The sequence below is a fragment of the Thermobia domestica genome, chromosome 1 (assembly GCF_964235325.1).
Source record: "Thermobia domestica chromosome 1, izTheDome1.hap1.1, whole genome shotgun sequence".
Taxonomy (NCBI): Eukaryota; Metazoa; Arthropoda; class Insecta; order Zygentoma; family Lepismatidae; genus Thermobia; species Thermobia domestica.
The window spans coordinates 343,674,555-343,696,701 of record NC_137454.1 but is presented as its reverse complement, the minus strand read 5'-3'; the positions used below and the strand labels follow the sequence as shown (position 1 = coordinate 343,696,701).

Sequence of the window (22,147 nt, the reverse complement as noted above, 5' to 3'; positions counted from 1 at the left end):
AGAGAAAGGTAATATAGTTGTCTCGCCTTTTGTTTACTTAATTTTTTAAAAGTTATGAAATTGGTCCTTAACATATATGTCGATAGGGCTGTTCGGTGTTAAGATTTGACTGATGTTGATTTTGGTATTTTAAATATCGAAAATCATCATTACGTCGCAAATAAAAATACCGTGCAAGCGGGTATCTATTTATAAAATTTTTAGTTCAGTTAAATATACTGTCTACCCACACTTGTAATACGTTTGTTCTTTCATTAATGTAATTACTGTAGCGATGGACTATAAGAAGGTTAGGTAGATATATGTCCCATTAAATCTCATACAATTGCTCAATATATATTCTATGGTTAGCCTGTGCGCCATATGCGCGAAAGTCCGGTTCATTTCTGATAGGCACTCTTTTCGTTAGGATCCATCATTAACCAGTATGTCCATATTTCATGTAACATTGCTAACAGAATGGACGGTAAGCGCAAATAGAACTTATAGACCAAAAAATACTATAAGTTAAAGAAAAAAGTATTTAAAATTAAATACTGGAGAAACGAAAGTACCCGAGAAAGGCAAGCTAAGCAAATTAAAACGCGACAGCAACAACAAAATAAATTTAACTAGAAATTGCAATTGTTACATGCATTTGAATAAAGATGAAAGGCAGGATACAACAAGCAAATCTCTCTATAAAATATTACAGAACTTCTTGAAAATTTTATCCATTTTTAAGTGGAGAATTTGTATAGCATTGCTTTCATATTTTATTCAGCAAGTATCAGCTAATAATGTAGTAGAATACATTAGTATCAGTATTGGTAACTTTTATTTAAACAAAAGATGAACAAAAACAAAAATCGGACCTCGATGAAATGTTACAATGTATAAAAAAATTATAATATCTATGAAAGAAAATATAGGATATAATATCCGGAATGTAAGTAGAGAAAAGATACGTTAGTTTTTTTTGTTGATACGACAGAAAATTTAAGAAAAAAAAACGGACATGGTCATTATTTCGATATTTCTGTATAATTCTGTATTTTCGGCATTTAGGTGTATCCAACGGCGGCGAATTTCCAAAATGTTCTGGGTGCATACCAAAGGCGAAGAGTAGTATGTGTTTTCAGGGAAGTTTAGATATTTTTGATTGATTTCCGTTTTATTTAAAAACTTTCATGAACACTGTCATAAAGGGCTGTGCTCGATTCTATTCACAATATAGTTCCATTTTTTATTTTAGGGATTGCCTTTAATTAGGCCAGAGAAAGGCAGGAGGGGGGAAGTGTGTTGCTTGGTTGCCTTTGCACAAACACGTTTGAACCAAACAATTATGTTTTAGAAGTTAAAAATTTTAACTTCCATCTCAATGTTTTATTTTATTTATTTATTTATTTATTTTTGAAAATAGCAAATGAGAAATATTCATTTTATTCTGTTTCTATCAGACTAAAATTCTTGTGGTTGCTGGAAGCCCGGAACACCCACGTAGTCGGCACCCATGGGTATATTGATACGTTGGTATAAGTAGTAGCAAATGTACGGATATATTAAAGTACTGCTTTCAGCAGTTTTTCATCTTTAGCCTCATCCCAAACCTCGCAACTCACTAAATAATTTTAGCTGATTTACAATTATCGTTGTCTTCTTCCGGCCCGCTAATAGATTTTATTAAAACGAATATTATGCTTCTTATTTGTTTCAGATCTATTGGTTTTTTTTGAACATTAAGTGCAGAAGATTTCAAATCTCCATCTTGAACAGTTCTGTGTGACCGAAATGGCTTCACATTGTTTCAACTTTGCTTCTAATAAAATTGAAATGAAAACAGAATTCGTTCCTATTAAAGTTGAAATCAAAACAGAAAACGAGTTATTTGAGGAACGTAATTATAAACTATGTATTAGTAACACTAATGATCATAAAGATCATTTTGCTATAGGTTTAGAATACAAGGAAAGAGGAGGTGCAACGGAAGTAGAGAATATCACTTCAGACAGAAATGAGGATGAAACAATATCAGATCGGGAACTAACTTCGAAAGCAATATGTTTTGTGGAGCCTTTACCAACAGGTGATGTACTTACAAAGACCGAACGTTTTCACAGTAACATCAGGCCAAAATACTCCGATCTTAGATACATCATGGAAGGGTCAAGCAGTCACATGTGTGCCAGTATTGAAGAAAACATCGATGACGGAGCGGAGGTTCAAGAAAATGATAGTGGAGATGTTGGTAGCAATGCGCAAGCCCTGAGGTACGTTTAAATGCGTTTATTTCATCTGGAGTATCTTTTGTATAAATATTTCTTTTGTACACTTGCAGTACTTCGTTAAATATTATTTCCTTCCTCTTACTCTGTGTTGTTGGAATCGTAAACATTTTAAACACCAATAACGCAACCTAATGCGTAGCGTTGTAAAAAGTGAGGGAGTTTGGCACTGAGTCACTGTACAAAGGTGACGGTAAATTGCTATAAACCATTTTGAGTGTTACGATCAAATACTGAGATGCTTCGGAATAATGTCAATATCCAGCAATATGTTTTCTGTTATAGGGAAGAGTACCTTGCCGAATTTTTTATATCTTTCTCCTGTCACTGAAAATATTTTCATGGTATAAGTGATATTTTAGTATTCATTTTCCTCGATAAATAAGAATGCGTAACGCGGATCGCACGAACGAATTTTCGAGTTTTTTTTTCTTATTTTTATTTTTAACGTTGTTAACGGTCCAGGACCCTTTCATTTATTGTGATTGTTATAATATTGATGTATGTCGTATCAAAGACAAACTCTTACTAGAATAATCAGAAATTCAGATTTTTCTCGTTTGCAAGTAACATATTTTATTATGTAGCTGATTAACGTCAGTAGTAAATGTTCGTGTATCAGAAGATTATATATTAGGATGGAGTGTCTCGTCATATGCACTTGTACCTCTGGCAAAGTTTAAAGATAAAAGGTTTTTTCTTGCTACTTTGTATGACATTTGCAAGCAAAGAAATCTGTTCTCTTAAAGAACGCTTTCATTTGTTCTCTAAACACTGACCATATTACAGGGGTCAAGGTTGCTCAGTGGAAGGATGATCACCTTCGGCATTTGGAGTACTGTTTCTCTTCCAAATCGCGATAGCTTCTTTGGGTTTCTTGGAGTTCTCACGTGCTTCTTACATTTCTCATTCCATTATTGTCATTCGTTCCATCTTCTGGGTTCTTAAACATGGGATATTAAAACAATTATTCTACAAACAAATGTTCGCATCTAATTTGCTCAAGGTAAGAGAATTTAGGAAGAGTAATATTCGAGTAATGTCGATAGTATTCGGTAACATTTCACAGAGAAGGAACTTAAAAATTAACTCTTCTCTTTCGATTTTTTCAAACTAATACAATTGCTTCGATACTTCATTTTACGTAAGTATAGAAAATAATACCTGTTCTTTAAATTATAATTGTAGAGTTTGTTCTTTATTTTTAATGATAGATATTTACATAAACCTTGAATGAGAAACATTGACAGGGGTGCTTTGTAATTGTTTAATTAAGTGAGAGGCAAATATTTTAATATAATGTCTGCTGTGGTCCGTTTGTTAAACAAGGAAGCATTAAATTCTTTCAGTGATTGACAGTAAGAAATTGATTAACAGAAAATTTTAAGATTCTCAAATAAGGAATTCAGTTGCATTTTGAAGAACGTTTTTGGATATCTTTTCCTTGTGAGACTTTCATCCCGTTATTTATTAGAAGTAGATTAATGCACAATTCTATAACCCAGTGTTTGTATTCTATTGTACAGTTGTAGAATTCCAGTTCTCAGTAGCTGAAAGTAATGAGATTTATATATGGGGATTATGTGCGAACATTTTTCTTGGCAAAGCTTACAACTAACAGGAGTACTTGAGAGTTATGCCTAGAAAGGGAAACAAAATGGATGACTTCTGATAGGAAGTGTGAGGTAAAAAAGAGAACGAAGAAAAACGAAAACATATTGACTTTCATCTTTATTAACTGACTTATGTAGGAAATGACTTCTTCATTTGACCGCCACTAAAACTTTGCTTCATGTAGTTTTGCCTCTTGCTATAACTAGTATTGTACCTTGCTTTTATAATAATGACGTGATCTGCAGTTACGGTGGAGGAAAGGTTCGTTTGGTAATTAGCCATAGAGATTCACACTCTGATTAGCAAAAAAATGTCAACGTTCTTTGTGTTTTCTTGCTTTTCTCCACATAAAATTTAATTCAGTCATATACTACATTTAAAGTTGGATTAAAGAGACAAGTTTTGGCGATAGATGTCTCTACAGTTTTTTCTCGCTTATGTATTTTTCACCTTTCACGAAACTACACAATTTCTCTTACAAATTTCAATCTAGAGACTTCAAATGTTTAGAGAAGGAACTTCATAACCTGTAGAAGGCACCAATTCAAACTGATTTTTTATTTAGAATTTTCTTCAGTGTTGAAATTTCTTGATTGTGGAAATTTATATCCAATCCTTTAATAATATATGTATTTTAACAATGAAGGAAATTTTAAATAAAAAATCGGGATGTATTGCTGCCTTCGACTGATTATGAAGTTCCTTCTCTGAAAATTTGAAATCTCTAGGTTGAATTTTGTAAGAGAAATCGTGAATTTTCGTGGAAGGTAAGAAATACGTAATAGAGGTAGGAAGACTGCACTGACATGTATCGGCAAAGTTTGACCCTTCACACCAACACTTAAATAAATAAAACACACATAAGAAACGTTAATACATAATGCTTTTTTTCAGCAAGTGCTGCTTGGGCGTCCAACATAGTAGATGACAGTTGATCACAGTAGTTGCGAAAATTGATAGGTCATAGTAGTTCACTAAGGGGTAAGGTACAAAGTGCGCTCAGTGGTGTGAATTGGTGAGTGTTACACCCGTGAAGTTTTTATCGACTCACGCTTTTCGGATACGCACGTCTCCTTTTTAAATATGAAGTATATCTGACAATTTTCTATTATTTTTATGCCCTATGAAAGTGTTCAATTAAAATACAATACTAACCAAAATCAACTCAAGTCTCTTCATTCCCTTTCATACTACCGCGAAGGTAATTGCAAAAATATTTTATGTGCTTTAAGCCAGCAGGACACACACCTTATGAGGAAGGTGCAACCTCTGCAACAAAAGGGTCCAAAAAAGCATACCATTACTTCAAGTTTTCAATTAGAGGTATCGTTCAGTAAATACAACCGGGGTAAGCTGTCGTTGTCTCCGGTTCAGGACTTGTGCAGGTTCTCGATCTTGTCATGAGTAAAAATTGGCCAGTTTCAGGACATATTTTTACAAAGAAAGGGAACTTTAACAGAGATGATATAAATAAAATGTTTAATCTCTTTTCAGAATGTGTTGATATAAATGGGCAGAGAATATATTTTCTAAGCCGTTATTTTGAATGTGTTTTCGTTTTCCATTTTCGTCGTTATAACGGTTTGAAAACATTGAGTACTCACCACAAAATTAGGTATATAGTATCATATATATTTTACTGCCTCAAACGGTTGTTTAAAAATTCTTATAATGCACGGTCCTCTTAAAGCTACATAGATACACTTGGTGAAGAAGGTTAGCAAAGTCTTCCCGTGAACGTAATAGTGTGATATCTCGTAAATTACATATGTGATATGAGTTCGAATAATGCAGAAAAACAGTATGATTATTGGACATATTTTCCCCACAAGTAGATCACTCCGCTTAAGTAAAATGATACGTCAGGAACTGGAAAAATGCGTAGTTTAGAAGAAAAATTATGAAAACACTTTGTTTGCCCGAAGAAATTTCTGAAATTTTATGCCATAAAACCATCTAAGGCTGAGCACATGCTAAAATTTCTCAGCAAGACTATATGTTGTGTTTAAGATATATGGTTTCACATCTAAATAACATTTGATGACATCCACATGAAAACCTAGTTTTCCTAAAATTGCGGCTGTGCTGACCAAACTGTAGCTACTAAACTGTAGTAGATGATGTGTAATAGATATGTGTACATAATATATTAATTTTGTGTCATACTGCAAAAATGTTATTTGATATATTTTAAGAAAACTACATAAATAATCCATTTAAGCGTTGTTCACTCACCCACTGGTTTTTAATAAAGATTTTGTGTAGGAAATTCCAGTATCGTGACATTATCCGCTCGTCAAATACCCTAGGTTTGGCCTGCAATTCACATACGTTCGATTGCTCATAGGGTCCTCATTCCAGTTGGAGAGAATGGTAACTTCAGTATGAAATTCCATTTCAAACGGTTCAGTCGTTTCCTGAGCTAATGAGAGGTGGATATGAAATTTAAGTCCTGAAAAGTAATAAACAAATCTTTTCCCTTTTCTTGGAAAAAGAGTATTTCCCAAAACACACGTGCACGACACTGTTTATTTTGAATTATAAGCATGTGTATTAAGTTCTCTCCTACTAAGAAGACATACTCTTGAAATGATTTTTCACGTACCTTTCTAATGCTGTACTTCTCATGATACCCATTTCAATTAAAGTAACATGATAAAACGGAATTGAAGTTTGGCACGCAAGATATTAGAAAATTTATCTCAAGTTACTCAGCTGCTCTGCGTTTATAATGTAATGTATAGCACGCTTTTAAATTATTTTTTTAAAAATACAGAGTGTGCCATTTACTCTGCGCGATCTTTTAACTTTTTAAGTAATAAACAATAAACACTGAAAGTTTTCGTGATGCAAATAATACCGGGAGAGTTTTTTTTTTTTTTTTTAATACCTTGCAATGGCAGTGTTTCAGACCAAGTATAGAATTTTGTTTTCATCCAATGTCATACATTATTACAAATTTAAATTCAACGTGCTAATCAGAATGTGGAAAGGCACACTTTTTTATATGTTGTAAGATAAGGACGTAATAGTATGAGAATCTATGAATCTATTAGTTTCTAACACTAATAACCCGAGAGAGATTAACGGGGCATTGAATGCCCTCATTATCGTAGCGTCTAATCCTACAATCATAATCACATTGCTTATAAATAAGTGAAAAGGTACAAGGAATTAAAAACTGAGGGTTTCTCCAAAGGTTTTAAGTTGAAAAAGCGTCTAGATATGTATATCATTTGACATAATGATCTTAATGTTGATTAAAATTTAATATATCCAAGCAAGACGAGGATTTTAAGAACACCCGCAGTTATTGTTATATTGATTCAAATGACGTATTTGGTGCAAAATTTTAGAAGTTTTTATAACCTTGCTCTGTTTCCTTGTTACAGTAACAGTACCTTGCGGTTGTAATTGCATCATATTTTCGCATTTACTAAATTTTGTGGCACATGAATTAAGAGTATATTTCATAAACATGTTCATTGATTTGCTACCTAAATTTTTCCCCTCTAAGGTCATTGCATACCCCAATAATTTACCTTGATATATACTTAACTTATATCTAATTTTGAATATTTAGATGTATAAATAAATTCTGATATTGAAACAAGGAGCAGTTTTGCCTTCGGAAATATAACTGGTACGGATTGTTCTGAATTACTTATTTGTACAACATTTAACCTAATGTATCAATAGTATCAGATTTCAGTTTATCAGCAAATTTAAGGTATGGGTGCCTGGGAAGTTGATGAGAAATAAGCATCATCCTATCGGTGTGTACCTTTTATGGCAACGTTTGCGTTTTTCGGGAGTTTCATATTCTATATTTCCATTTCGTGCTAATTTATTTATTTCTTATTATTATTTGCTGATTTCATAAACATACCATTTCCAGAAATGAAAGTACGTTCGTTACACGAAAGGAGAAAAATCCTGTTTCAGGTGAGAGATCTATGAACAGGGAAGTTTACAAAAGAAGTCAAATGTGCCAAGAATGTGGAAAAGGATTTATTACGAAAGCACAATTAGCAACACACATCTTAATACATATAGGTGGAAAATCTCACAAATGCCAGGAGTGTGGAAAGGAAGTTATTACCAAGAGAGGTTTATCAAGACACATGTTAATACATGCAGGTGGAAGATATCATATGTGCCAAGAGTGTGGAAAGGGATTTACTCGAAGATCGGGTTTGGCAAGACACATGTTAATACATACAGGTCAAAGACCTTACTCATGCCAAGAATGTGGAAGGGGATTTACTCAGAGGTCCAATTTGGCGATACACATGTCTATACATACAGGTGAAAGAGCTCATATATGCAAAGAGTGTCCCAAGAGATTTATTACCAAAGCACAATTAGGAAGTCACATGTTACTACATACCGGTGAAAGAACTCACACATGCCAGGAGTGTGGAAAGGGATTTACTCGAAGATCGGGTTTGGCAAGACACATGTTAATACATACAGGTGAAAGATCTCACTTATGCCAAGAATGTGGAAAGGGATTTACTGAAAGCGCAAGCTTGAGAACACACATGTTAATACATACTGGTGTAAAGCCTCATTTATGCCAAGAATGTGGAAAATTGTTTAATACGAAGTCTAGTTTAGCAACACATATGTTGATACATACCGGTGAAAGACCTCATGTATGCGAAGAGTGTGGAAAGGGATTTATTACGAAAAGAAATTTAGCATCACACATGTTTATACATACAAGTAAAAGAACTCGTGTGTGCCAGGAGTGTGGTAAGGGATTTATTAGGAAGAGTGAATTAGCAACACACACGTTAATACACACAGGTGAAAGACCTCATTTATGCCAAGTGTGTGGAAAGGGATTTGCTCAAAGCTCAAGCTTGAGAAAACACATATTAGTTCATACTGGTGTAAGATCTCATTTCTGCCATGAATGTGGAAAGGGATTTAATATGAAGTCTAATTTAGCTACACACATGTTGATACATACAGGTGAAAGACCTCATGTATGCCAAGAATGTGGGAAGGGATTTACTCAATGCTCAAGCTTGAGAACTCACATGTTAGTTCATACTGGTGTAAGACCTCATTTCTGCCAAGAATGTGGAAAGGGATTTAATATGAAGTCTAAATGAGATACACACATGTTGATACATAGAGGTGAAAGATCTCATGTATGCCAAGAGTGTGAAGTGGGATTTATTACCAAGTGAGCTTTAGCAACTCACATGTTAATACATAGCAATGAAAGACCTCATTTATACCAAGATTGTTCATAGATATTTACTCGAAGATCATTTGACAAAACACATTAAGACATACAGGTGAAAGAATTATGTATGCGATAAGTGTCCCAAGGTATTTATTACTGAGACACAATTAGCAACAGACATGTTAATATATTTGTGAAAAATCTCAAACATAACAGGAGTGTGAAAAGGGACTTATTAGCAAATCAAATTTGGCACATTCAGATGAAACTCAGATATGCCAAGAGTGTGGAAATGTATTTATTACCAAGAGAAATTTAGCAACCACATGTAAATACGTGAAATGAAAAAACTAATATGGCAAGAGTGGATTTACTAATATAAAATGTGCCAGAAAAACGTGTTAACCCTTAACGGTTCACTATCTTTTCTGTCTGTTACCGGCACTGCTTGCAAAACAATATATCCACAGACTACCTTCCGCGTAAAATTTACCAGAGTTGTCACCAGCAGGCAATAGCTTCTCTGGATCGCAGAAAGCATGCAAACCAATAACCACAAGGAAAAATACATAAAAATAACGGTCTTCAAACGCAATAGGCAAGATCAAAAAATGTGTAACCAAAGGGTAACGAAAACTCGTTAAGGGTTAATACATACAGAAAAAGCCTCATATATGCGAAAAGTGTTGCAAAGGATTTATTACAGTCACCAATTGCAGCACACATATTATAATGGTGCAGGACCTTACACCTGTGGAAAGGGATTTGATCGTAGTTGAACTTTGGCAGAACAGATGATAATACATGCAGTTTAAGGATCTGATATATAACAAGAGGGATGAAATGGATTTATTACCAAGATGGATTTAGCAACACATGTATACATAAAGGTGAAAGGGCTCATATATTCCAAGATGAGCTCCTCCGTGGCTAAGCGGTTAGCGTACGCGCCTTTGGCGTGGGAGACCCGGGTTCGATTCCCGGCGGGAGCTCATGTGGTTCGGATTCCACGTTAATCAGTAGGTCCACGTCTCATATAGCCTCGCTGCTGAACGGGACGTTAAACTCAACTCATATATTCCAAGATGGTCTGAAGGGATTTACTACCAATACAGAATTAGCAAGACAATATTAATTGATACAGGTGCTAGGTGTCACGTCTGCCAAAAGTATGAAAATGGATTTGTTACCTGGAAATATTAGGAACACATGTTAACACAAAGGTGAAGTACCACATATGTGACAAGAAAGTGGAGAGGGGTTTACTCGCAGTTCAAATTTGACAACATATTTGTAAATACATGCTAGTGGAAACCATCGCAAATGCCAACAATGCAGGGAGTTGTTTAGATAAACTTCAGCTTCAAAACACATGGTAGGACATACAAGTAAAAAAATATCATTAGCCAAGGGTTTCGACAGGTAATAACTTGGAAATTACGATTAGCAACACACATGTAAATGAATACATATGAACAAATACCCATGAGTCGACTGTGTCGAAAAGAATTTATTACGGAGTCACGATTAGCGACAGATATTTACACAGTTGAGAAACATTGCACGTACCGAGCGTGGAAAAAGGACTTACTAAAAAAAAAAAAAATCATGCACACAGATAAAAATGCTTTCCAAGTCCGAAGTGTGCGGAAAGGGAATTATAAGGAAGGCAGCTTTGCAAACATATTTTCACTCTTATCGGTCAAAAGGCTCAGAAGTGCCAAGGGTGTGGAAAGCAATTTCTTAGCATCCTTTTCGGAAACGCATATGGATGCAAACAGGTGGAAGTTCACACGCGTCGAGAATTTTTTAGTTATTTGTCTTTTAATGCGTGTTGGTAACTGATAGGATCACATATGCAGGTTAAAACTCAAAAGTGCCAAGACTGCTGTAACTGATTTATTCAAAAGACATTTTAGAACATACGGGTGAGAAACTCGGACGTGCTTAGTGGAAAAATATTTAGTATAAATTAATAGAGATGAAATTTTTTAGTTTTACGTCCTACTGTTATACCAGTTAAGATAAAGGGACGATGATGATGAGAAATGAATGGAGTGCTTTATTGAAGAAAGTAGGAGGAAACGGTGGAACTGCGAGAAAACCCACGGGCACCGTGTTTGTTCACACGGCGCGAGCTGAGATCGAATCAGGGACACAAGCACCGGAAGTGAGCGCTCTACAACTGGGCCACAATGTCCCACTTAGTATAAGTTAACTCATAAAGATTAAATATTATACGTGCGAAATGTGTGGAAATAAATTTAGTCCGAATTCAAGCTTGTCAACACTCATTTTAATATGGGTGGTTTAGTCTTAAGGCGTAGTAAAATTAAAATAGAATTCCTTGAAAAATCATATTTCACAAGACACTTAATACAGACGGAAGAAAACCTCCTACTAAGAAAATAGGATTTCATTCAAAGGCCAATCACGGTAATTTACATGTTTATATGCAGTTGTTACTTCATTAAAGTGACTTATAATCAAAAGAAACAAACGGATTTTATTATAAAGTACGTTTGGGTAAGCATTTGTTATCATACATATTTAATTATTCATGTATACCTTATGTGTACAATGTGTTTTACATTCTATCGTTAGAAAAAAATCATTTTAAAATTACTGATCGAAAAGCTGTATTCTTGATAGTTGCTGAACTTCGTAAACATTTTACTTCTTCTTCATTTAAAACTTGTATGTATTTTACGAGAGCATATTCTGGTTCCTGAAGGATTTCGGCCGGAAACATAGAAATAGAAATTCTTTTAAGGATCATGAATCTAGGATGAGAGAAAATACCAAAGTTCGTACCAGGTGTTTAGGTAACCAAGTTGTTATGACTTGAGTTAGATTTGCAAATAGCTTGAGGTTTACACTGGTTGAAGCGAAAAGAGTATTTGTAGTAAGTGAATTTATTACAATGAAGAAAATTACAGAAATTACTAGAGGCATACATGTTGTACGGTACGTACTAACCTTATTTGACAACTCGAATTTAACTGACTATATTGTGTGAGTTGCTAGAATTCAAGATCTGCAAAACAGAAAGTTAGTTAAAAACCTCTCTCGTCAGACTTCAAGCTAAGAGAAGTGAAATCGAGGCGGAAAAGATGTTCATATTGCCTTAATTCATGATAATTGTTTATGGGTTACTGCTCGCTTCTTTCTAAGCATTGGAACGCTCAGCTCTGCAGTTTCTCCTGTGTCACCAACTCATTCATACTTGGAAAATGTGCTTCTCTGGTGGCGGACTGACGCGTATTCTGAGCTCTCCGCCGTTAGATTTCGAAGTGAGTGCGGTCACAATCTCAACGTCTTGCTGGATCTTATATAGCACGTGCCGTCCTAGACCTGGTCCAAATCTGCGTTTTTCCTCAGGGGTCACTTGAGCACCTTTCAGAGAGAGCAGAGGGGATTCCCGCACAGTCGCCGTGCTGTTCAACAGTCTTCTAGCTTTGTTTTCATTTGTTTAATCACACTGAAGGAAATATTAACATATGCTTTTTCTTTTTCAATGTTTCATATATACATTATTTTTATTAATGTGTAGAAAGTTTTTTTTTACACTTTTTAATGATACACTTGGAGTTAATACTGTGGGGTAACACTAAAATAGTCACATTACGTAACTTACTGGCTGCTGCGATAAGAATTTTAAAATTTGACGGAGTGTCACTGGACACGCACTCCCATCATCATTTGTAAACCAGTTGTTTTCAAGAATTTTGCCTTTCGCTCATTTCGAGCGGCGTGACTGAGCGCTCCGCTCTGCTGCTTTTTGAATTCCACGTTAGCTGTCTAAGCTTGACTTGCGACATTAAGAGCGCTTAAGCACAATTTGGAGGGAAAGTCGGTATCCAAGATAAAGAAAAAAATAATGCGACAGAACTACTCCTATAGACAAGTACTATTAGCTCGAATAGTTCAGATATATGTTTCTTTCCCTTCTGCCTATTTGAATCAGCGCAAGTGTTAAGGAGCTGGCAACGTACTTAGCATTTTTCTCCTTGTTCCCGCTTTGATTGCAGGTATCTCTTGCCCTCTGACGGAGACCAACTCCAAATTTTAATGTGTTTTAGTGTACAGAGCTTCCGTTTAGATGCACAAATAATGCATTACCGATAGCATGCGATTATCTGTTGAAACTTCAGTAACAGGAGATAGGAAATAAGGTGTTTTTCTGTGTAGACTTTTAATTTTGTTCATTTCTCTAAACTTATTTTTGATTTCGTTGAAGTGAAATTGACCATAAAGTAAAATATATATATATTGTACAAAAAGTGAAATTATTATTTGTTACATACGCTTTTGTAGCTTAGATATATTATGCTTTGAATTAATCACATATCTGATATAACTTATACGATCACACACTTGATGAGAGAGAACGATAGAAAGAAAGATGGAATTTCAGGAATAATTTTTTTAGCGACTTTTCACCCAAAATTGGGGTGATTTCATCTCCCGTTTAACTACTTTTTGTATCAACTTGTTGGCAACTCTGCTTGACCAACAGCAATGCAAAAAAAAAGAGATTGAATGTACAGAGAAGAAAGTCATCTCAAATTTTAGAAGAATTATTTTATATATTATTACATTTTGTGTATTTGCACAGCTACAAAATGTAGTACCTCTTTGATCAAAGTGCGCTATTTGATTACAGACTAAAGTATTGTGTGTAAACATCAAGGTAAGAAGATTTAAAGATAATAAAAACAGCATAGATGCAAGGAGCCTTTTCATAACATCAGGCCATATATCAAAGATTTTTGAAAGGAATTGAATATTAATACAACGTTTGATACATCTAAATAAATTGCGTGTGTTATAATTAATAATAGTTGGACGATATTTATTAGACACTCTGCGGGTTTAAGATCAAAGCAAAGGAAAGTTAACCTTTAGTGTTCAAGAAGCATTGCGCTCAGATAAGTATATTTAATTAGACAATTGTTCAAGTCACGTGATTATCGTTAGGAACCAGAAAAAACTAAATTAAAAAAAAAGAGCTCTTGAATATACAATCGTACTACCGGTAGTCAACGAAATACCAAAAAAAAAAAAAAAAAAAAAAAAGCATGTCCCAAAAGTTATCTATATAAACTAAATCTTTCTTTTAATCAGGTAAAATTGTACCTTGGAAATAAGTATACTGCTAATTATATTGTCTTTCATATTAGGTAGTAGTTAATTCAGTGAAGAAATTCCTAATTATTTCTCCATTAAATTATTGCATTTCGTTCACGCACATTGAAATCATGTAACTATAACACAGTGGTATCACTGGAATTTAAATATAAAGTTCTGTACAGCTTTTACGTGGTATAATACTCACTATTTTCGTACTGTTACATTATTTAAGTGGATTGTGTTAGGCTAGGCTTCGTCAAATACAGTATCAATTCGAAGAAAATTTAAGAAAGTAATTGAAAATAGATGTGAATCAAAGTTTAATTACGTTTGTGCAAGGCTAACACAGTACTGTTCGTAATAACATAATCACACTTTACTTAAATTTGATAGGATACGTATATACATTTCGAATATAACTATCAGAATCATGATCTGCTTCCAAGAATGAAGAGAGATTAAATAAAATATGAATATAAACAATTCTTTCTATGTAAAATGATTCTCTCTATACATATTAGATAACAATACAATCACTTTTGCAGGGTGGACTCTCATTTATTCACCAAAGGCTGTTATAAGCATAGTTGTGGAATCTTATTGTTTTATTATTTTTGTTGTATGTAGTATTTTTTGTTTGTTTCATTATTGTATGTGTTTTGTCTCTTTTGAATACTTGTTAATATAAGTTAAAAGGTAAATTAACATTGATGCAGTTTTATGCTGAACGGTAACACTAACCAAAGTCTTAAGACATTCTCAAATTATTATTGAATGACTATTTGTGTTAAAACATTGTTCTTTTGTGATGGGTGTTACCAGTGGTGTATATTAATACAATTTTTTGGTATATTATGGTATTATACATTGATGCGCATATTTGTCAAGCAAATATTATAAGTTCTCAGCCTAGGTTGCTTGCGTCATCTCAGTGAACAGTCCACGCTACGTCTGACAACATCGTGAATATCATCGGTGTAGAGATTTTATTTAATACTTGAAAAGTAGGTTGTCAATTACGACCCAAAAGTGTTCTAGCATTAATATTAGTATTCTTCTTTTAGTTCACTACTTTTTGATACACTTGGTTTTCGGAGCGTGCGCTGCTGCTGCCGAGATTCCGGCTGACGTGAGGTTTTTTAACCACTAATAGACTTCAGCGTTGCGGCAGTATTTATTAAAATAAATGCAGAGTGTTGCACTGAATTATTAGGGTACTAGTGGGCCCGTTTACTATTTATACGCACTGGATCTGTTGACCCAGGACTTTACTAAATGGGTGCTAGCCTTTGTAGCTTGTGGCCGGCTATAAAACGTATGCCCCTTTAATTAATTCTGTAGCAACTTCCACGAACGTATTTGGCTATTTTCACTCGCGGAGAAAACTTCTAGAGTCGAGAGGCTTCAGTCGAGACTGGTCAATGTTGGCAGTATATTTTAAAATGTTATTAGGTTAAGCCAACTGTATGGATATGCAAATTAAATGTTAAAATAATTTGTGTTAATTTAGAGTTTACTGGCTACGATATAGGAAAATACATTGGCAGCTATTGAGAATTTCTAGATGAGAACGGACTGAGCGATATGGTTTTTACCGCTGAGTCGTTGGAACATCTGGTCTGCTCTGGCTAAGTTGTTCATCGTTTGCTCTTTCTTGCCGCTACATTTTTATAAGTTATTGAAGAAAGCACTTAATTTAGTTTTAAATAACTATACAACGTAGTCTTTGCATATTAATGAGTAAGCAAGAAATACTGAGGCTTTAAGTAAGAGAAATAAAATACGTTGATTATATATGTAGTTTAGATAATGAATGTGGTCTTTGTTACTTATCAAAACTCTTTCATGGTGAAAAAGCGTTTTAGACATATGTATGCGTGAACGATGAAATATTCGTTTGTTTTATTGCGTGGGAGAGAAATTGAATTGTTAGCAATTTTTACCGAAGTTGCGTTGCGAAAATAAAGTATAAATCTAACAATTATTTCTGTTGTTAACCTGGTGATGGTTAAAGTACAGTAGTTATAGATATTGAAACATCTTTATACCTTTATGATCAAGTTTTTTTGTAAACACTAGAAGATAAATTCTGGATTTTAGGATGAAATTTTACGATATTCTTCGCTTTCTAGCAGGTTAATTTCTGAATACGCTACTTTGAGGCATTACATGTCATTATGAGTTGTTTTCACTCAATTTGTTCAATATTGTACAGGTGTTTTGCCAAGTGGCCAAAGGCAATTGGCATTAAGATTTGACTTAAATAAATTACGTACACTAGGAGAATACCAAGTAATAATTGATGATTTAAGATGTTACTGACATATAAATATTTTCTTGTGTTATAGCCTCTTGTATTACATATGAAAGAAGATAAGCTATGAGGGAAATTATAGATAACTAATTAACGAATATACGTATAGACAAATTATATTTGGAAAGGAAAACATTATTGGTTCTCTGCGATAATCATGCCTTGAACTACAAGTTGAAGTGGCCTACTAGTTGGCGTTGAGCGCCGTAAGATCTGTCTCTAAAAGAACAGTGGTAATATGATTTAAAAACAGAAAATATGCAAGGTTGGCAATATATCTATAAACCATAGCTTAATCAAAGAAATATGTTTATCATGCTTACCGTTAAATATAAAAACAAAGGTTACGTCCCGCATTATTCCTTCATACTTAAAAAAGATGAAAATACAGAACACGGAAATGTATAAAGACTTTGCTACCTTATTAGGACATCATTACTTAAAATTGGAGTTATACTCTCTTCTTATTTGGTAAGTATAGCAATTGCGGACCCATATTTTGGGTCTAGTTAATAGCAGTGTATCATCGGTTGATATCAACATATTGAACGGTTTAAGTGGTATTTTTTTTAAATATTATTAGTATTAACTACCTATATGTGCTATAAAGTAGAAATACAAATATCAAGCAAAAATATTTTAAAATTTCGAGAAATTAGAATCTTGGGCTGTATAAATTAACCTTTTTAAAATCGAGCATTATTCAATGTGTAAGCACCCAGGTTGAAAATTTTTCATGCAACCAGCAAAAATCATGCTGGAGCTTGCTGTTAATAGTGGAAGTCGTTGGCTTCCTTGCTGGAACAGTATGGACCAGCAACAGATGCTGATTTTGGCTTGGAAAAGATCGTAAATTTCTTGCTAGTTACTAGCATATGTTGCTCGTTAGCTAGAGAATTAGTTTCATTAGAATATGATGGCAAATTGTAAGCTTTGCTGAATACTACAAACTATGTTTAAAATCAATATTTGCTACACATATCAATTGGCTTTTACAGATATTCATTCTATACGTATACTTCTATTACAAAAATATCTGTGTTGTATATACGTAAGAGGAAATGGAATGATATATTTGAAAAATAATTATCAAAGTTATAGAGGCTACGTAGTTTATGAATGACCGTTCTCTATTTTTTTGGTTTTGAAAAGAGATTTTTGCTCTTTTCCGTTTCCCGAGAAATTTTCTGTCTATCGATGACTTTCCTGTCTCTCGATTTTAAAGAAAATTTTCCGTCTTCCAATTTTTCGTATTTATTCAAATATTCGAAAAATGATTTTCCGAAAGTTTACCGTGTTCCCGTTTTAGTTTTTGGGATTCTGGAAAAAAATTCGGAGTTTATTTCCGTTGTCGGGAAACATTCCGATTATCTGAGAAAGGATGTTCTTCTCTGCCGTTTTTGGAAACATAGTTTTCCATTATCTGGAAAATTTTCTGTTTTCCGTAAAATTCTCCGTCTTCCATTTTTCCGAATTTTTTTCCAAAATTTTCCGTTTTTCACTTTTCCATAGCTTACAAGAAAAACCAGAACAGCTTGCAGGTTTGTAGCATGTGTTGCTGATGAGGTGGAAAAAAAGCTCGTATCACTTCATTTTCCTGAAAACTATAAATATATGTATTGGAACAATATTTGCTAAGTAGATTGATTTTTGCTAATATTCGTCATATACATATACTGAAAAAATATTATAGTAGTATAATTTCAAATGAAACGTAAATATTTGAAAAACATAATTTTCATCAAAGTTATATTTTGTTTTCTTGTTGAGAACGTTTTTCACATTGCTTTAATCTTAAATGGCACTATAAAACAACTTGAAAACAGAAATTGCAGATCTAACGCCAAAGCACATACATAATTAGCTGTCGAACTGATGCATGTATGGAATTGTTTCGTATAAAGATTCATTCTACACCAGTGCCACCTAGATTACAAGCCCTTCGCGCTGAGTCGCAAACACTGAGTGACGTTATATTGACTAGGGAAACCGCATGGTTTGCTTGTTGTTTGTGTTCGTGTGTGTTTTTGGTTATGGATCCAGCGAAATAGACTCACTTAATGTTTTTATTATACGATTTAACTAATACAACTATTGTTCTTATTTCAAAGTTGTGGAAACAAATGTTGCGTATTTTTCGTAATGAAGAATTCTAGTGTTTGTTTTCCATTTATGGATAAGCAAGAAAAGTGTCGTTTGTTTTTAAAAGATGAATTATGTTCCAAATAATAACTGAAAGGTAAGAGCTAACTTTATTAGTACTTGTCATTTTTAGATATATATAAATCATGTCTCAGAGTCTTAATAGGGTGCAGAGGTAGAATGGGTAGTCCCAAAAGTGGTAATTCCAAGATTAAAATGAGTGACTGGAATTATAAGCGAACTGTAAAATTATTAGATGCCGTAGAATTTCTACGTCATGTACGTAGAAATTAAATGTTACATGTAAGAATGTACATGAATTATTGTACGAAGGGTGTTGGTTTATTTAAGCGCACCATATTTTGGAAGTTAAAATTCAATACTATGCATGAAAAGACAATTACAAAGAACAAATAGTAAGAGATTCCTATAGGCATTTGATACAATTGAATCGCTCAATGAGCCTATTCATAAAGAACCGGTTTCTGCCCTTGAATTATGAAATGTTAGAAATAATAGAAGATTCATTACATTTCATAGTTCAAGGACAGGAGCCGGTTCTTTACGAATAGGTTCATTGAACGATTCAAATGAATGAAATACTTAGAGAAAGCTCTTGCCCAACAAATTTCTGGAAGTGATAGCATTAAATACAAAATAACACACCTGTATTTTATGTTTGCAAGTGTAGTGATACTAAAATAAAATCATTACATGTGCTTTACTACGAATAAATGAGTGCATATGAAATATGCCTATTTTCCACCGGCGTTGTATTTCTACAGGTGGAGCGCTACTAGTATGAAACCATGCCAAGTGCTATTGAAACTCATATCATTGCCAAAATCCACTTGCTTTCACTACTCTCGCTGACGCGTATACTCACCTTTGCTGACGCCTCTGGTCACTTTGGAGGCACCTCCTCGGTAATGCGTGGGCCACCCACTTTTGATCTACCTTGACTGGCTTAGGTGGCATTCGTGCTTTTTAGTGGGCAGTTAGTACAGATTGTTTTGTTTTATATATAGGCTTATGTTTAGCAGAAGGCCTATGTCCAGCTATTTTTCTAAGAAAATTGTGCAATTTTCGTATTTTTTGTTCACATTAGGTTATGTTAGTGTAGGGGTCCGGCATAATTTTCCAAGAAATGATAGGATTTAACTTATTTCTACTAATATTTGGTTAGGTTATGTGAGTTCGGGTTACCTTATGTTAGGTTAGACTTAGTTACGGTATTTTACGTCTAAGTACTTGCATCATCCATTTCTCTTGTACATTTTGTGTTTTTACGTGCTTTTGGACTCATTCTGCTAAACATACTCCTATGCACACATCCGCACTCCGTACTTATAAACAAATAGTAATAAGCAAAGTGTAATTTTCCGACAGTTGCTTATGATGGCCCCTTTGAACTTTAACTATGCCATCTAAGATATTTCACCCAAGTAGCATTTTGGGTTCGCAAATGGTTGGGCCAACCGACCATAGTTGGTTGGCCAAGGGTGATTTTGGCGGTACTGCAAATCGTTATGCCAACAATTTGCAACGTTGGGGAAACAGTAGATTGTGTACAGTTGGGCAACCAACCAATAGACGACAGTGTGCCAACCATGAAAGAGTTGTGCCAACGAAATTCCAACAAAATGCAAACGAGAAAATCACAGTTGGCCAACGAATATTATCCTACAATCTACCAACGATACAATAATTTGGCCCAACGAAGTACCTACGAAATGCCAACGTGAAAATCACGGTTGGCCAACCGTTACTATACTACAATGGTAGAATAATGGTCCAACAGTTTGCAAAACAGTGCCAATAATATGCCAATGCGCAAGGCACAGTTAGCCAACAATCATGACACCATTTAGCAACCTGTTGTAAAGGTTTATTTCCTGAGCGAACCAACCGTTTTAGTTTTGCCATAAAATTTTCAAACGGAAATGCGGAAAACGCATCAAGGCTACCGAAGTTTGCAACATCACTAACTACATGCAAAAGATTGTGGAAATTATAAATCATAAGCTCTTTGCTATATACTGTCGAAATATTGTAAACAAAACAGTGCAACGTATGTAAGTGCCAAAGAATGGACGTATGCTGAATTCCAGAAAAGCATACCGTAGCAGAGTTGCCACGTTCATGAACAATTGCACAAGTAAAAAGGTTTGTTTAGAACCCATCTGGTGGGATATGGGTTTTGCGCGTCTGCTTGCCATGCAGCGTTTTGTTATGTCCAGGCTGGGCATGACCAGCAATCTTAACTCAGGCTATCCTTGGTTTTCTTCAGTCCCTTCAGGGGCATGCAAGGATAGTACCTTAAGGAAGGCCAGGGTCGATTCTTCTCCCCGTCTTAGGCGCATTTAAAAAGGAAGGTTTGACATCGAAGTCAAAGGTCCTGTGATTGATCCCTTTTCAGGTTTTTATTTTTTTAATTTTTTTTTTAATTTGCTCTATCGGCCTTTGCTTGTTCCTTTCAAATTTGATTATTTGTTCCAAAAAGACAAGTACATAATAATATAACAATAACTATTATAAAGCAGAAACATCCGTAACAATATGCGAAGACCAAAACAAAATCAGGAATCAATTTGGTTACATAAATTGCACTCGTTAAATTAATGAAATAGAATTCATAAGGATTTGGTACATAAAAGTGAGAAGTTATCTTAACTTTGATATTGAATCCGTATATTCTTTGAATTACAAAACCAAATTTGGTCCATTTTTCTTTAATTTTCTCGGCTTTTGAATCATGAATTCAGATACGTTTAACCGATGTTATATGTAAATATCCTTGCAAGAAAGTCATTATCAGTCCTGGATGGAGCTGTTGTAGTCTATGCCGTAGAGCATCTGACTACGAATCCGGAATTAAATCCTGATCAGGACAGTGACGACTTTTCTCCATGTGTTCCCATGCCAGATGGTTCCAAGTTGCATTTTTTTACAAGAAAAAGAATGTCTAGCATTTTTACGTATAACAACGATGTGGTGTTCTACGCAAAGGAGTGTTTGTTTCGAAGGTTCCAAAGCAAGGTGGATCCACGGTGGTTTGCCATTGCCTTCCATAGGTGGATAATGACAACTAAGGAAGTGGAAGTGGTTAAGTAATTTTTCCCAACGAGAATCAAACCTGAGATACCTGAATTACAAGGTGACGATCTTAACCACTCATGGGTCATGGATATTGATACACTGTATAATAAGTTCATATATTGAATTATACTTTGAAAAAAATATAAGAACTACCAATTCATATAATTGAAATGGGAACATAAGTGGAGGATTACGATAATATATATTAGCAAATGTACTCATTATCGCCACTTAAGTTGGAGATGGGTAAGTTTGCAAATATGTATTAACAACTGAAAGTTTGCGACTTTTGTGCAGACTGTTCTTTAAGTTATTTGGCGTAGTTCACATTTAAAATTACAGGCCATACTAACAGGATTGATCAATGCAATTGAACTTAAT

General features: G+C 34.3%; 1 protein-coding gene across 3 annotated transcripts in view; it reads left to right on the top strand.

Moving 5' to 3' along the window:
• Positions 1-22,147, top strand: part of LOC145663905 (uncharacterized) — a 395,806-nt gene that overhangs the window by 5,407 nt on the left and 368,252 nt on the right. For 2 of the 3 annotated variants that reach the window (XM_081730091.1, XM_081730102.1), the window contains exons 2-3: positions 1,697-2,249; positions 7,777-16,520. In XM_081730091.1, coding sequence (XP_081586217.1) covers positions 1,771-2,249; positions 7,777-9,001 — 1,704 coding nt within the window. In that variant the 5' untranslated portion in view covers positions 1,697-1,770 and the 3' untranslated portion in view covers positions 9,002-16,520. Of the gene's footprint in view, positions 1-1,696; positions 2,250-7,776; positions 16,521-22,147 lie in introns of those variants that run through there. The other variant, XR_014127295.1, reaches the window with a different exon arrangement.